This window comes from Lineus longissimus, chromosome 8, assembly GCF_910592395.1.
Source record: "Lineus longissimus chromosome 8, tnLinLong1.2, whole genome shotgun sequence".
Taxonomy (NCBI): domain Eukaryota; kingdom Metazoa; phylum Nemertea; class Pilidiophora; order Heteronemertea; family Lineidae; genus Lineus; species Lineus longissimus.
This window is the reverse complement of record NC_088315.1, coordinates 15,762,615-15,780,331: the sequence shown is the minus strand read 5'-3', so window position 1 is coordinate 15,780,331 and position 17,717 is coordinate 15,762,615. Positions and strand designations below refer to the sequence as shown.

Here is a 17,717-nt window from a genome sequence, read left to right as displayed (position 1 = left end):
TGTTATTTCGGAACCTGAACAATTAGCCAGTGTGAAGGTGCAAACGTTATGTTGGTCCGTGATGAAGAGCCAGTAATTAGCCTCACCTGGACAGTAGGTGTATTATTTCAACAATGTTTCTGTGTGCTATCTGTTGGTGTCTGTCTCGCAAGTTCTACAAATTACTGATCATACCAAACTTACAGAGCCATTGACAGAGAAGAGAGTAACCCAACCGCCACCTTTTACATGTTTTAGACTACATGATCGTGTACCTATTAAATATTCAACTCACCAGTTGTTGGTTTGGCATGTTGTCCACAGCATGGACATGAGTGACCAGGTTCCACAAATGTCTTACAAGGTGAAGCATCATCTTTTCTACTTCCAAGGCATTGGATGTATTTGTTCTTCTGTCCACATGATTCACAGAAGTGTTCAGTTGTGATTGGGGTATTGCAAGGTTGATCTGGCGATGTTCCGTGACAAACTGGTTGCTCCAGCGAATTGGCCATATCTGTGAAGAGTTTTTTTGCAATCCAACAACCAAAGACTAAACATTTTCCATCCATATCCAATTGCTTTTCATTGAATACTGAAATGCTCAGAGGCCATTGTGCTCACCGTATTGTTATTTGGTGGTTAGGAATTCATCCCAATCAAGAAACATGCTACTTGTTTAGTATATAGGTCAAATCAAAGTCGTTATGACATGTGATGTACCCTTGCTTGGAGTACCTACCATAAAAATATTATTGAAAACAAGTCACTAATATTGTATTTTTTACCTTTTCAGTTTTGGCTCACTGAAATTCGGTGTCAGAGGTTATCTGACCTAGAGGGTCATGTGTACCAAGTTTCCAGTTGTTTGCTTTAGGGGTTAACATGCCATTGTTACACTCGGCCAATTTACGCCAATTGACCTCGGGGACTTAAAAAGTAGGTCAAATCAAAAACTTGTAGGATATGTGATATATCCTTGCTTGAAGTACCTACCATTGTAAAGTTGTTCATGTTCTATGTTAGTTTATATAGTATGTAGATTCATTTATCATAATAGTGTTCGAAAAATGGGGAATAAAATGTAATTTTCAAAATTTTTGTCATCGACTGTCTCACATGTTCATGGATGTGAGACTCAACCTCAAAACGAGGCAGGGTCAAGGCCTTGAATGCGGGCGGCATGATTCCCAGCGTCCTAACTCCGTCCGTAGTTGTGGCAGATATATGTCCGGAAGTTGGTATCCAATGGTACGATTAAGTTTGGCTCCCTTTGTTCGTATGTGGATAACCTCCTAAACCTTTCTGTGCGCGTTGCGCGGCTCATGATCGAAACTTTGGAAAATTACATTTTATTTCTCATTTTTCGAAGGCTATTGATAAACGAATCTACATACTCTATCAAACTAACATAGAATATGAACGACTTTACTATCGTACACGAGAAGTACGGAAACGATGGCCTACATTGTGTTAGATCATTGGAAAAGTGTGCAAACCAGTTGGCGCGCCATCAGATAATCATATTCGTTTCAACCTACGTTGCATGGACCTTGAGATCATGCCGAAAAATCTCAAGTTACAGATGACTGTGCTTTCACAAAGGGCTTCCGAAATTGTCAATCAGGCGGAACGTGCTCTACTCCGGAAACGTTTTCACCTCACTCACCATAAGATCAGTCAGTTGCACATAAAAAGTGATTTATTGCGTCATTCATTCAAGGAATGTTGTCAGGGAGATGACAATTTCTTCAAGCGGATAAGTGCAAATGTGTACACCTCACAGGAATTGTCTTTCCAGAAATTTAAGGTGGCGCAGGTAAACAAACTTGATAGACTCGCTGCCAAGAAAGTAGCTATGCCACGCAGCAAAGTATCACACAGCGTGGACTTGACAGGTACGCAACTTAAGAAATAGGTAAAGGTTTTATCTGAATACAAAGCATCTGAGTGTGAAATGAAACCTTTGGCAAAAGGCTTAAACTTTGCGGTGGCAGCTAGTAAGATCCCTGTAAAAGAGATCATCAGTACCACTGAGGTGGCATGTTTCTGGTTAGATAAAGAAGCTGATATACTGCGGAGCGAGGTGGTGGGTGTCTTACGCAGTGCTTAAGCCCCCAAGCCGAACTTACCTAATTCAGAGAGGAAGTTGCTGAAATCGTTGAGGGAAAAGAAGGATATCACCATCCTTCCTGCTGATAAAGGAAAGGCTGTGGTGACTATGGATAAGAAGGAGTACCAGGACCAGTGTGAAAAGCTACTCGCAGAAAAAGCCACGTAAAAACCCTACCCCCTCTGTACCCAACAACGAAGTTGCTTAAGGCAGACAACAGCGCAAACTGCGGTCTCTGAAGAAGGCCAACCAACTCGATTCCACTTGGAGTGATAGGACCTTACTGCCACCCTCTGAGTTTGGGGAACTGTTGAAAATGGTGGTCGACACCACCTACTTTGAATTTAATGAGGTCATCTATGAACAAACATTTAGTATGGCTATGGGCTCCCCCCTTTCACCGGTACTCGCTAACCTATTCATGGAGGAGTTGGAAAGGAAAGCCTTAGCTACTGCCCCTCACCCTCTGGGGCAGATACGTAAGCAAGTTTACGAAGATGAACTGTTCGCTGACATCAACCAACAGCAGGACAGCATAGCCTTCACTATCGAAAAGGAGCAGAAAGGTGTGCTCCCTATGTTGGACGTGCAGATGTGTAGGGAATAGGAGGAGATTACCACCGATATCTATAGGAAACCGACACATGCAGACCACTAATTGCAATGTCTTTAAATCACCCTGTGCATCAGAAACTGGGCTCATGCATAGGGCCGACACCCTCATTGAATAAGAGCAACTCAGAAACACACAGCAGTCAAGAATCAGGGACACTTTAAAGACCTGTGGCTATCCGGAGTAGAGTGAGCTCTTAAGGAGGGTGAGCTGCGAGGTCACAGCAAGAAGCGCTTAAGTAAAGAACCTTATGACAGCACCAAAAAACCCGCTGGGTCTGTTGTGTTGGCTAACATGCAGGCCACTACGGAGAGACTGAAACGTCTGTACGCGAAACATAACATTAGCCTCTACTGTAAGTCAGGTTATACATTACGCAGCACGTTTGTTCGTCCAAAAGACCCTCTCAACAACAATGAAAAATGTGGAGTAATCTACTCTCAAAAGTGTGCGACGTGTGGTGAGGAGTATGTGGGAGAGACCTAATGCTCATTGGGCGAACTGACTGAGGAACATCAGAAGTCCCTCGACTCAAATTATATGAAATCAGCCCTTGGTCAATGCCCAAAGTCCAAATCGGACATATGGTGTGTAGGGGCTCCCTCATTGTCAATATCGAGACAAGAACAAAAGGAGTCGAACTTAATCGTACCGATGGATACCAATTTCCGGACATATATCTGCCACAACTACAGACGGAGGTAGGACGCTATTGATAAACGAATCTACATATTACATGAAATGGCCAGGGCCATTGTGCTCACCTCATGTGGAGGAAAGATGGATGAAGAGTATGGTATTGTGTCATGTAGTGTTAGGTTTGTTGCAGGTCCAACCAATTACAATTTCCCCAAAATGGCCAATTTACAGTAAATTTGACCTCTGTGACCTTGAAAAGTAGGTCAAATCAAAAAAGACCCGGGTGACACATTGAATGGTTGTTAGAATTGGATGCACCTATGATATAAAATTGCTGCCATTCGGGCAAGTAATTAAGGAATAATAGCATTTTGAAGAATTTTGGATTTGGCCCCCTCCCCGGAGGCCAAAAGGCAAATCAGATCGAACCAAACTTCAGTACCTGAGATCACCTGACCAATGGGTACATATGTACTTAATTTGTGATCAATAGTCATTGCGGTTAAGAAACGTGCCATAGTTACTGCCTGACGGCCAATTTACGCCATTTGACCTCTGTGACCTTGAAAAGTACGTCAAATTAAAAACCTGTGTGACATATACTGTATGGTGGTTAGATGTACACATGATATCAAATTGGTGGCAATCGGGCAAGAAGTTAAGAAATAATCACATTTTTAAGGTTTTTGGATTTTGCCCCCTGATGGTCAAGTGGTGAATCATATTGAACCGAACTTCGGTCCCTGAGATCACCTGACTAAGGGGTACATGTGTACCAAATTTGGGATCAATAGTCATTGCAGTTTAGAAACGTGCCATAGTGACATCCTAACGGCCAATTTACGCCACTTGACCTCTGTGACCTTGAAAAGTACGTCAAATCAAAAACCCGTATGATATGTGATGTATCCTTGCTAGGAGTACCTACCATAAAAGTTTTATTGAAAACGGATCATTAATAGGAGACATATCACACTTTTTATGTTTTCAGTTTTGGCCCCCTGGTTGCCAAGTTATGAACCAGACCGGACCGAAATTTAGTGTCAGAGTACCTCTGACCTAGGAGGTCATGTGTTCAAATTTTCAAGTTCATAGCACAAGCGGTTAAGAAACGTGCCACACAGGATACGGACGACGACGGACACAGGGCTATCGTATAGACTCCCCTAACGGTGAGCCAATAAGTACCTACAATAAAAATATCATCAAAAACAAGTCACATACAAGCGAGATATCGCAGTTTTTATCTGTTTTAATTTTGGCCCCCTGGTGGCCAATTCGAGAATCAGATCGGACAGAAATTCGGTGTCAGAGATTATATGATGTGGGGATTATGTCTACCAAATTTCACAGCTTTAGCAGTTCAGAAACGTGCCACGAGTACAAGTCAAACAGCCAATTTCCCCATTTGACCTCTTTGACCTTGAAAGTTAGGTCAAATCAAAAACCCATAAGATATGTGATGCATCCTTTCTCATAAAACCTCCCATAAAAATATCGGCGAAAAGTAGTCACTAATAATTCAGATATTGCACTTTTTGCCTTTTTAGCTCACCTCTCTGAGAGGTGAGCTTTTGCTTTGGCGTGGCGACCGTCATCCGTCGTCGTCCGTTAGCAGGGCACGTTTCATAACTACTGGAGCTATTGACTAGAAACTTGGTACACATGTTTCCCCATGTAATGACACCTGGGTGACCAAATTTCAGTCCGTCTAATTCCTGATTTGGCCACCAGGTGGCTAAAACCGTAAACACAAAAAGTGCTATATCTCCTTAATGCATGGCTGGATCATTGCCAAATTTTTATTATAGGTACATCTAGTAAAGATACATAACATATCATACGGGTTTTTGATTTGAACTGTTTTTCAAGGTCGCAGAAGTCAAATAGCGTAAATTGGCCGATATTGGCACATTTTTCAAGTAATGAAGATTTTGACTTAAAACTTGGTACAATTGTACCTCCTAGTGAAATACCCTTGGGCAACAAATTTCGGTCCGGTTTGATATTTCGTTTGGCCACTAGATGGCTAAAACCAAAAACAGCCCAGTGACTATAAATGCACTGATCAGGACGACCATGCCATCTGGTGTCATTCTGATACACTGGAATGCAAAATAAACATGTCTGCTTCCAGTGAACTGGGGAAATCGCAGAAATTTCTGTGTTTTTCAACATTCTTGAAGCTGGATATTGTTGTGATCTCAAGTCATGGCCGTAGAAGTAATTAATGACTTTGAAATCTCCTTCCACACTCTAGTGTAGTGATTGATTTCAAGGTTGAAGAGGTGAAATTAAGTGCTGAAAGGGTCGTTGATGATTGACATAGCCTAAGAAGTAATGTATAATGCATGATATGGTAGGTATAGTGTATTGCTAATTGGCTGATCTTAGTAGTGGTGAAGTAATACTCGATGTAGATACATGTTTCAAGGTTCCATATCTAGGCTCTATGTAGGCCTAGGCCTAGAGTAGCTTGTTTTAGGCGTACTTTAACTTTTTTTTACAGTCCAACTTTTTGTGATCAGCGACTTCATAATGGTAAAAAGTTGATTTTATAATGGAAACATTTGATGATGTTGTCTCATTCTAGCTAAACATTAATGGGTTACTTGCGACGGCGAGGTTGCTGGATGGAGTGGATGTCGACTCTATATTGAAAAATTAATCCACATCACAATTAGGACAAAGAGTGAATTGGCAAAAAATAGTTTTTCCGGCAGTATAATGTAAGATTTTGATAGGTGGATTTTCCTGTTATGTCAATAAATAAGTTTTGACAGCATTTTTCACGAATAAATAGGGTATTGTGGCACAAAATACCTTTGGGCACATAGGATATTTTCAGGGGAAAAATCCTCGGCCTTATTAGGTTAAGTTAAACTTATATTATTCTATCATGACCACTTTGGATCGCCATTGCCAATGAGTAGGTACCAGCAGTCAAATTTCAAACACAAGGAAAGGACATTTTTTCTAAATAGATGTTCTTATCTATGGCCAGAATAGAAGCACAGAAAATTTTGTTGAATTATATGGAACGGTTTTTGAGATATGGGGTCAAGCCGACCGCCCCCTCTGGGGGAGGGGGGGGGGGGCTGGTCGAATATCATAGGTTTCTGAGATCAAATAAAAAGAAAAGTATGTAAGAATACCTTGTTTATTTGGCATTTCCTAGTCATCCCCCCCCCCCCCCCCTAGTATGTGTTCTGAGAGAATATAGGGTTTGAAGATCCTATTTGTCAAATTACAGGACATCAAAAATGCTATTTTTGGCTATTTTGCGGGAGACTTTTTGGGCAACCATAATTTTCTAATGAACCCATCAGACACACATATAATAACATTTTGCCAGACAGATGTGTGGGGTACATCAGTCTATTTTTTCCAGGGTCTAGGAGATCAACAACAAAAAGTTATGATACCCCAAAAATGCTTCCGGGGCATATTTGGTCCCTGCGGACAAAAGCCCGAAAAACTGCGAAAATGGCAAAAAATTAAGATTTTGAGATGGCCACCAAAAAATCAATTTTTACCAGTAGGTGAATGAGCATTGAGGATACCAAACTCTCAGGGTGTTTTGTGTCACTGAATCTAAAGTGTCGGATCATAAAATAGTCTATTCTGCATTGTCATATCTGTAGTTACCTCAATTCAATTCACTTTCCATGTCATCCATCAATCCTTCAAAAGAGGTGAGCACAATGGCCCTGGCCATTTCATTTAGTTTTGGCCCCCTGATGGCCAATTGTAGAATAGGATTGGATCACACAAAATTCAGTGTCAGAGATTATAAGAGACAATAGATTATAAGAGACAATAGAGACCGCAATTTCTTTAATCTTGATGAGATTAATACTATATTAAATGATTTATGTGTAAACTAAATTCTACAGACACCTGAGACTGAATAATTTGTTGATGGCCAATATAATATCTGTAAACAAGTTCAATTGAGTATCACTGGTAATTAGTTGTGGCATTCGCTGCCTGTTTCTAACTTGTTTTAAAATGTTCTTCCATCTATTCATTTTTCTCACTGCACAATACAGCACTGCACTCTGTTGAATGTACTATTATGTACGATTAAATAAATAAATAAATAAATATGATGTAGGGAGTCGTGTGCACAAAATTTCAAGTTCATAGCTTTAGCGGTTAAGAAATGTGCCATTCAATGTAGTAACACTCAAACGGCCATTTTACACTATTTGACCTCTGTGACCTTGAAAATTAGGTCAAATCAAAAACCTGTATGATATTTGATGTATCCCTGCTAAGAGAACCTACCAACAATTTGTTATCGAAAACGGGTTACTTATAAGATATAGATATCACACTTTTTAGGTTTCCACTTTTGGTCCCCTCGTGGTCAAGTCAAAAATCAGATCAGACCGAAATTCAGTGTCAGAGGCCACCTGACCTGGAGGCTCCTTGTATACAAAGTTTCAAGTTCATAGCTCCAGTCATTAAGAAACGTGCCATTTTTTGAAACAGGATACAGATGACGGCAGACGACAACGACGATGGCATCGGACACTACAGTATTGTATAGACTCCCCTGCGGTGATTCAAAAAGGGATTTATCTCCAAAAGATCTGAACTAATACCAGTCAGGCGTGAATCAAAGGGGGATCCACACCAACCCTCCCCCCCCTTAATTCATGAATAATCATTGATATTGACCATGAAATTTGGGAACACACCAGGGATTTTCAGAATTAATGCAGTGCATGCCCCCTCTTTTTTAGAGTCTTATTGACGGGTTAAATTCATATATCTATATCTTAAGGTCAGGGTCATCAGTAAATCTAAAGCACGTAAAATTTGTTTATTAACAACAGAGCATTTCGGCGAGGGGATGTTGTTGGGTTCCAGTAATTGCACGCCAGGAGAGCAGGTGGGCTTCGCTGATAGGCTTGCCCAGAACAGTACAGTGGAGATCACACACAAGGCAGGTGACACTGTGGATATGAGCATATTCCACAATGCTGCATACTCCTAGTGCTATACATCACTCAATTTGACCACAAAATGATAATTTGTTCTAAATCAAAAATAAGCAGAATCTAAAGCTCGCTGGTATTCTAGCAAGCTATAATAGACGATTGTCGCTACTCAGCCTCAAACTAAATCCTGAGGTTGGCAGAACCAGACAAGGATTCCGGCATCCAGTACAATCACATGTCATAAAATACATAACAACATTATCTGCAGAGGGAAATGAGTCCTCAAACAAAAATATTGCAATTTACGCACATGATTCAAATTTCAAAGAGGCCTACCTTGCAAGTGGCTGTCTTTTGCTGGAGCATCATTGTGGCTCTTCCTTTTCTGTCTGTTTGTGTCTTGTGATTCTTCATTCGACAAATCCACATCCATTGGCTCTTCCACACGTGTCACCGAGGTTGCATTAACCGATTCTCCTGAGGTAGCACTGCCTCGCCTTTGGTCTCCGACAGCTCGTCTCACTGGACTGGCGGCATGCTGACTCTCGTTGGAATCCGGTTCATTTCCACAGCGACACACAGTGGGAGGCCCTTCCCTTCCTGGGTAGGCCTTACCCAACTTCGGCATACTAGTAACCGTATTTCAAATCAGTTATGTACGTGTATATACCTGAATCAAAAAAGGATCTGTAACTGTAACTATAACGTGTTTTTAAAAAAGTACCGCAACAGGAGCATAATCCCTCAGCCCACACACATGCTGAAGGTGACACGATAGTGAAGTTGGCTTAGTGGACTACGCGCATCATTCGTGTGATATAGCTGAAAGTAGTTTGTGAGAAAACAGGACTGTTTTGGCTGATGAGCAAAAGTGCCAAAGTATACAATGGCACCATAAGACCATCCTAAAACTCAATGATGCAAATTCGAGCATCATTAGTTTATGGAGACATGCTCCAGGAACTAATAACAGGTATTTTATGTAACATGACCTCTGTGACCGTGAAAAAGATATAAACGAAAAAAACTTATGTGACGAAGTCTCATGAGCAGTGTCCACAGTAAAAATTCCCTGATTTTAGTTAGCAGCATTCAAGATTATATAGCCAAAAGTAGTTTTACTACTTACTGTTAAAAAATTGTCAAAACTGCAAAAAAATGCCGCAACAGATGAAAAGCCTTGCTTCCATAACTATTGAGATCACACTTTCTAGATTTTATTTTTGGTCCCCTGGTGCCAAGTTCAGAATCAGATCAGACCAAAATTAAGTGTCAGAGGTCACCTGACCATGGGGACCTGTGTACGAAGTTTCAAGTTATTAATATTTAAGTGGTTAAGAAACGTGCCATAGTCAAACAACCAATTAATGCCATTTGACCTCTGCGACCTTGAAAACATGATCAAATTGTGTCCAGGAAGGGGCAGTTCACAATTATCAACATTTTCAAAAGTGTACAAAGAGTACACTTTTTGAGACCCCCCTTGAGAATGTACAAAATAAAATGTTGATTTTATTCAACAAAAATTTTATTCAAGAATAAGTGAACAAGCTAGGCATACAAACAAGTGAGTTGTTGATTTTGATGAATGGTCCAGTCAGACAAAATTGTGCCACTGATAAACTATCATATAAAGCCCTTCTGACAAGTGACCTGATCCGATTTGTTATGTTACCATCGATAAACGTGTGGATATTTTGAAAATGACAAAAAAATTTATTTGGCTGTCTGTGTACCGCTGTTGGCTGAATTTTTACAAAGGAATGCAAACCATTCCGCTGAAAAGCTTGAGTGGCTATTGTGTTCGCTAGACAAACAAACCTCAGCGTGAGGTATAATGTATATGGATGGATAATACAATGGGGCCTGACAAGGTACCGGGCAATGAGGTTTATGAGTGGCATTCAATTCACAGTGTGCTTCAGTAAAAATCAAATACATTGTATATCAACATTTTTGTGTTTCTCTAAAAAGCGTACGCAGGCCATTGACCCCCTTCCCCCCCCCCAACGTACGGTTTGTATGCTCGTGTAAATGTTGACAACTGTGATGGTCCCTAATGCAGCGCTCAATTACAACTCTGAACCCCCCATTTCAAGGGTTTCAGGGGTCGACACTGATGCGACGCCGCATCTGCGTCGCATCCTGAGGAACTGAGTAAAAATCAGCATCGAATTTCGTCGAATGTCTGAAAATGACAAAGATGATCTTTGGTGAATTCCTGCGTACGGGACCGCCGAACATGCCGAAAGACCGTCGCAGGTCTGGCGACCGCGGTCAGTCATCACCCATGCACGTTTTTTCAGCCGCGATTTCATTTGAGCTCCATCATGGCAGCGCACTTCAAGGATCGTGGCGAGAGGTGAGTTTACGGTTGCTTTTATACATACACAGTGGACTGCTCTTAGGCCTATAGCAGCATCCTCATCACAATTAGCCAACCCTTACCCAGATATGGGAACAAGTCTATTCATAATAGATTTCGTACCCAAAAATGTGAATTTGTGTGGCATTCCTGACGTTCACTGTTCTGACAAGTGAAAAGCAGGTGATGCTCTGAAGCTCCATGCCTAAAAAGAAGAAGCAGTGAATTCCTGGAGCAAGGATCTTGTGCTCTGGGTGAGAAACTTTCAATTCCTGGACGACCCCTTTTTTCCCAGGTGTCGAATAAATGTCGAATGTCTGATAGGAGGGGTTCAGAGTTGTAATTGACCGCTGCATAAGGTATGTGCACATGACAGACAAAATGATGGAAAACATTGTTTGAGTCATTTCATTGGTCATTATAAGGGTGACGAGGCAAAAAAAAAAAAAAAACATTGTTCCCGAAGAAGGTTTTTGACTATAAACTTGAGTATGAATAAAACACATGCAATATATTTTTGCTAGGCTAAAAATAATGCTTTCATACATTCAGTGGGTGCAGCCCAAATCATTTCTTCAATGATGTTGCAATCGAAAACGTGTGAGCATGACAGATCAGACACAAGCAATGGCTACTTGATCAATTTTCAGCAAACGCCTCTAGTGGGTAAATTAGTGAATCCGTCAATCGGATCAAAGTGATTTTCAATAGCGAAGAGCACTTACTGATATGCTACACATCTATCGCATATAATAAGAACATCTTGAGGCAGTCTCAAGTTAGAGCTTTAACGTCATTAGCCAAGGAACAAATGATGAACTTCTGAACTTTAATCTCTGCCCTTGAAAATTGGGTAAAACGAAAAAATAGGGGAAATATGACATGTATCCTCAGCAGATGCCCACAATATGAGTTAAATCGAATTCCACTGATTCGTATAGGAACAAGTGCAATTTTTCTGTTTTCAGCAAATGCCCCTGGTGGAAAATCCGTTTTAAGAGGATTGAGGCATTTTCAGTAGCGAACAGCCCCTACTGATATGCTACACATTCACTGCATATGAAACAAAAAATAAAGCAGTCTCAAGGAAGGACAGACAGACGCACGGACAGATGCTGAAGAGGACAAGAATTACCAACAGCCATACCGTTGGCCGAGAGGTTAGAATCACTTTACTTATACCAGCATTACAGCTTAAGGTTGATACAAGGATGCTTTACACATGGTTCTAGATCAATTCTCCCCCCCCCCCCCCCGTCAGTAAATTGCCCAACGATAATTCCCCAGAGAATTGCCCCCCCCCCCTCCCAGTCAAATTACCCCCTGTTAAATTGCCCCCCAGTCAAATTATGACATAGGTAGTCATGTGCACCAAATTTCAAGTTCATAACTTTAGGGGTTAAGAAACGTGCCATAGTTACACTCAAACGGCCATTTATGCCATTTCACCTCTGCAACCTTGAAAATTAGGTCCTGCATGATATGTGATGTATCCTTGCTCGGGGAACCTAGCTGCCATAAAAATTTAATCGAAAAGGAGTCACTCATAAGAGAGATATAACACTTTTTAGGTTTCCACTTCTGGCCCCTGGTGGCCATGTCAAGAATCAGACCGGAGCAAAATTTAGTCTCTGACGTCATCTGACCTAGGGATACATATTGCACAAGATTTCAAGTCAGTAACACCAGCGGTGACGAAACGTGCCGCTATTACCCCACGGCACTACCGATAGCAAACTTTGACCTCTGTGACCTTGAAAAGTAGGTCAAATCAAAAACATGGGTTACATTTCAAGCACCCTTATGAGATGCATCAACGGCAAAAATGTCATGATTCCAGCTAGCATCTTTCATAAGATATAGCCAAACATAGGTTTTCAAAGAGCGCCACCTATATGGCAGACAAGCAGTCAAATTGCTCTAATTTTCATTTTGAAAGAAACTCTTGCCTAGGGGTACCCACACACCAAGTATGAACCTTCTAGGGCAAGTGGTTAAGAAACGTGCCACTCTTTTGTCAAAAGTTAACGACGGACAATTCGACTAGGGGGGAATTTTAGAGGGGGGCAATTTTCTAGGGAGGAATTGTCGCGGGGCAATTAATTGTCCGGCGGGGAATTGTCCTGATACCTTTACACATGTAATTGAGAGTGGCCTCTCTAGTCTTGGTCTCGTTCCGTGTTACTTAGAGGAAATAGATAAACAAAACTTATCAACAGAATGACACTTGATCGCAATGGTTCCTTGAATCAGTGACCTGGTAGAAAGCTGTTCTGTTCTCAAACATTCTATATACAGGGCCTGCCCGACCCACTCGCAGATTCGTAGAATACTCATTCAACTTCCAAATTTGCGAAATATTCCATGTTTGAAAATCCACAACCAACTGCAGTAATGTATTCAGGAGAGTGGTTGAGTCACTCTAAGCCAACTGCCGATTCTGTGGGTATAAAGCTTGGAACCTTGGAACCTGAGAATCAGTCCTAAAAATGCATAAAAACATGAAATAATGCCATTTGAACCTAAGGTGGTTACGAATCAATATTTGGAGCTTATTTTTACATGATCAGATCGGAATTTGACGGTAGTTTAGAAATCAGTCGCATATCCGATTCAATAATCTATATTTTAGAACAACCCAGTCATACCTCGCCACCAGTGTACATTACTGATCTCCCAAATATAGGCATGCACGTCACGACACGCCCACAACACACTCATAATATCGGCCAATCAGCGCTCCGCTTACTACGCCACCACACGGGGCCTATTTGAACTACAGAGCGATGTGATCATACAGGGTGATACAGAGAAGATTGACTACATCATGCAGTACCGGCTGGCACTTATCCGTAGAAACGTAGATGAAAGTTTTTTTACCGAAGGTTCTAGCCGGGTTTGGAGATGAAAAATGTGAATAAATTCCTTCGCTGTGAGCGATTTCGTACATATTCATGTACACATCGAGGGATGTAGAGATATTTTCGTGATGTACCAGTTCTAAGCAGACACATTTTTTAGTGATTCCCGTGTGCATGTTTGTCCTATCTACCAAGCTTAATCAGAGCATTATATATACAAACTGATTCTTCTAATAAAAACGTTTTATTTCAGTATATGGAATACAAAACAATCACAAAAGCTTGCTTTTGCTTTCATCGAAGAGCAATAATTAGATATTTGCAAATGGCGGCCCGTCATGAATATAAGTTTATTTTTTAACGACAACAATACATTTCCAATGCATTCAATGATGACGTCATCCTCCTCAAAAAGGTTGATACTGGAACTACTGGCAAATTGCTATCAATAAAGTCAGCTGGGACGAGATTGGCAGTTGGGAGGGTATAAATCGTGGAAGGAACGCGCCCGATTTCACGTGGTACTTGCACAGTGATTCCACGGTTTAGTACTGACTATTCCAAGGTTTATCACTGAGTACATGGTTTCACTGATTCCAAGCTTTATCAACTACCAATTCTGTGGGACTTTCCAATTTGAGATGTTTGGGGAATCCCCATTTCTTGCTATGCCGTGAGATTTGGCATGGATGTTGGTTACATCCTGATGCAACGTTTCATTTATTTTCGAAAATTTACTTCAGCAGAGCAGTAATGAGTAGTTTTTAATCGGATACTGTCAATTCTCCCTACCATGCACAGAATCCAAGCCATTGCTGATTAGTTATGATGGGGCTTAATCAGTTACTTGCACTCCCTGTGGGGCGAGTAATATTACCTGTTGAACCGACTGAGTGTTGGGAGGGTGTATATGACCAACTCAACCCATCCCCATCTCGGCCCACCAACTCAGGCCACCAACTCGGACCGCTTGTGTACCGCTCGGTCCAACTACGATGGGCACCGTGATATACTAACACCAACGATGAAAGTCAATATGACGTGAAACACAAATATTCTAATATTTGTGTTTCACCTTCATTAAAATGAAGGTTGGGGTTAGGGTTAGGGTTAGGACCATATACAAGCGGTCTGAGTTTGCGATGGGCCGAGTCAGCCTGTATTCGTTGGGGTCGTTGATAAAGCTTGGAATCAGTGAAACCTTGGAACCAGTGATAAACCTTGGAATCAGTCCTAAAAATGCATAAAAATATGAAATAATGCCATTGGAACCTAAGGTGGTTACGAATCAATATTTGGAGATTATTTTTACATGATCAGATCGGAATTTGACGGTAGTTTAGAAATCAGTCGCATATCCGATTCAACAATCTATATTTTAGAACAACCCAGTCATACCTCGGCTCCAGTGTACATTACTGATCTCCCAAATATGGGCATGCACGTCACGACACGCCCACCACACACCCATAATATGGACCAATCAGCGCTCCGCTTACTACGCCACCACCACACGGGGCCTGTGGTCTTGTCAGGGAGTTTTTCCCAAATGTACGCGATGATGACGTGCCCCATTAACAGAATGTATCAGCTATTTTAAAATGCGTTTCCAAAGTGAATGCATGAGGACAACCCATTTGTGTCGTATATCACTAGAAACGCCCGATTCCCCTGATTCTGCAGGATGTTAAATCGGGCATTTTGTTTCTTTAAATAAATAATAAGCGTCGCATTTGCTCCTAGCTCTGTTCACCATCCCAAATGGCAATATATTGCCAATTGGGCCGGACAATCACGAAAACCCCCAAGTATTATACATTTCTTCCTGAATAATTCTTACAAAGACCATTCTCCCATGAAAGACAGTTGCTTGCGCTACACAAAAATCAAAAAAAATAGAGGGTCAACCATTGAACTTTTGAGATATGTTGAATTTTGCACAAATCAGCGAAAAACGCACCAACTGGCACTGGACGGCATTTCACTACGGGGCGACGCACATCCCAAGTTCAGTGTACACATACGTCGGCTACAACAGTAAAATGCATAGTTTCTTGTTAGCCGCCTATTGAGTAGCGCTCTAGGTTTCAGAAACTCCAAAAAACATGTCTTTGCCAAAACAACTGCTGAATCAACACTGACAAGTGACATACTGTGAAGACCGAAAAATCAATGATTTTAGGAACTACTAGGGGCATGAATAAAAAAAACTCCCTAATGAGACCTATTTGAGCTACGGAGCGATGTGATCATACAGGTTGATACTGAGAAGATTGACTACATCATGCAGTACCGGCTGGCACTTATCCGTAACTCATCTTTAACATGACAAGAAACGTAGATGAAGGTTTATTACCGAAGGTTTTAGCCGGGTTTGGAGATGAAAATGTGAACAAATTCCTTCGCTGTGAGCGATTTCGTACATCTTCATGTACACATCGAGGGATGTAAATATCTTTACGTGATGTCACCAGTTAGTTATAAGCGGACACATTTTTTAGTGATTCCCGTGTGCATGTTTGTCCTATCTACCAAGCTTAATCAGAGCATTATATATACAAACTGATTCTTCTAATAAAAACGTTTTATTTTAGTATATGGAATACAAAACAATCACAAAACCTTTCTCTTGCTTTCATTGAAAAGAAATCATTAGATATTTGCAATTGCGGCCCGTCATGAATATAAGTTTATTTTTTAACGACAACAATGCATTTCAAATGCATTGCATGATGACATCATCCTCCACAAAAAGGTCGTTTCTGGAACTACTGGCAAATTGCTATCAATAAAGTCAGCTGGGACAAGATTAGCAGTTGGAAAGGTATAAATCTTGGAAGGAACGCACCCGATTTCACGCGGTACTTGCACAGTGATTCCACGGTTTAGTACTGACTATTCCAAGGTTTATCACTGAGTACATGGTTTCACTGATTCCAAGCTTTATCAACTACCATTCGTTAGGAGATAATTGGAACAGCCCGTACCTGCTGACCTGCTCAACTTTCACTGCATCAACAGTTATAGATTATTGAAACAAGGTGTATTGAGAACACTTGGAATGGACTGCAGTGTATACTGTGACAGGGAGCAAGAAATCCAAAGAGGTCTCGAAGAGAGACGATCTGTCCCTGTGGATAATTGATGACAGAAGCACCATGTCCAAGACCAAATAAACCGTTAGTATTCATGAATTAAGGCCTAGGCTACCTACCGCTGATAGAAATTCCTGCAAGTTTCGCACGAAGACAATTCTGGTCCAGAATACACAAGTCTACCAGGTGATCTGGGACCGAATCAGGAAATATTATGACAAGTAGAATACAGACAGCGATCGAAACTTGGATAAGCGCCACGCTTTGTTCCGATAAACTCGGCCCAAGCTTCCCTCCTTGCAGTGTGTTGCAAACACTGAGCGTACAGAATAGGGGACCTGGAATCGAGAATTAATTCCGAAAGTGGGTCGGGTATTCCCAGTTATCGAGGAAAAGATTCGTCGAATCACAAATTCGAATTGTTTCTTTGCACAACTATCACAAGTACAGACAGTATGGCACATACATGCATGAATATCTATATTAATATTATCAGTGCAGTGCCCTAGTAAGCGCGCAGCGCCTTTAGGTTGGGGGGAACCCCCCAAACCCCCTGGTTGGGACCCTGCTATAGTTCCTTCCGCCAATTTTTTTTTTTGATAGACAGTTTTCTCCGTGTATCGCATTAGCAGTAACTCAACTCCATCGTCATAATAGCCGGCAAAGAAATGGAAAATGCCCCCCCCCCCCCCGAAAGGTGTCCAGACTATCGTAGTCTGGGACTCTGGCAGATTCTAATGTAAAGTGCAAGCTCTATTGAACTCGCACAACTGTCGCCATGGAGAGCCCCCCCCCCCCCCCAACCCTCATCCTTCTGACATGTTTTAGCCAGTGCATTGGGGGGAAGGCCCCTCAAACCCCCTATTGGCCTCTCAATATGTCCTTCCGAGCTGCTTACCCTGGGGCGCTCGAGTGGAACCCCCAAACCTTCATGATGGTGCAGTCCTTTGACACGTTTAACCCAGAGCGAGGAAGAGGTACTCCTTTGATGGTACCCTAACTGCAACCCTCAACCATCATTACCCTTCCTTTTCACTGGCATGATATTGGCAAGACTCCCAAGAGGTCGTACTGGTGGCTTCCTTGAGAAAATTGCTTGTGGT

General features: G+C 41.6%; 1 protein-coding gene across 1 annotated transcript in view; it reads right to left on the bottom strand.

The window, feature by feature from the left end:
* LOC135492972 (uncharacterized) overlaps window positions 1-16,856 on the bottom strand; it is a 44,764-nt gene extending 27,908 nt beyond the window's left edge. The window contains exons 1-3 of the mRNA XM_064779720.1: window positions 16,734-16,856; window positions 8,630-8,963; window positions 275-496 (exon numbers count right to left, since the gene is read on the bottom strand). Of these exons, the coding sequence (XP_064635790.1) occupies window positions 275-496; window positions 8,630-8,921 (514 nt within the window). The 5' untranslated portion in view covers window positions 8,922-8,963; window positions 16,734-16,856. The remainder of the gene's footprint in view (window positions 1-274; window positions 497-8,629; window positions 8,964-16,733) is intronic.
* Window positions 16,857-17,717: the final 861 nt, after the last annotated feature.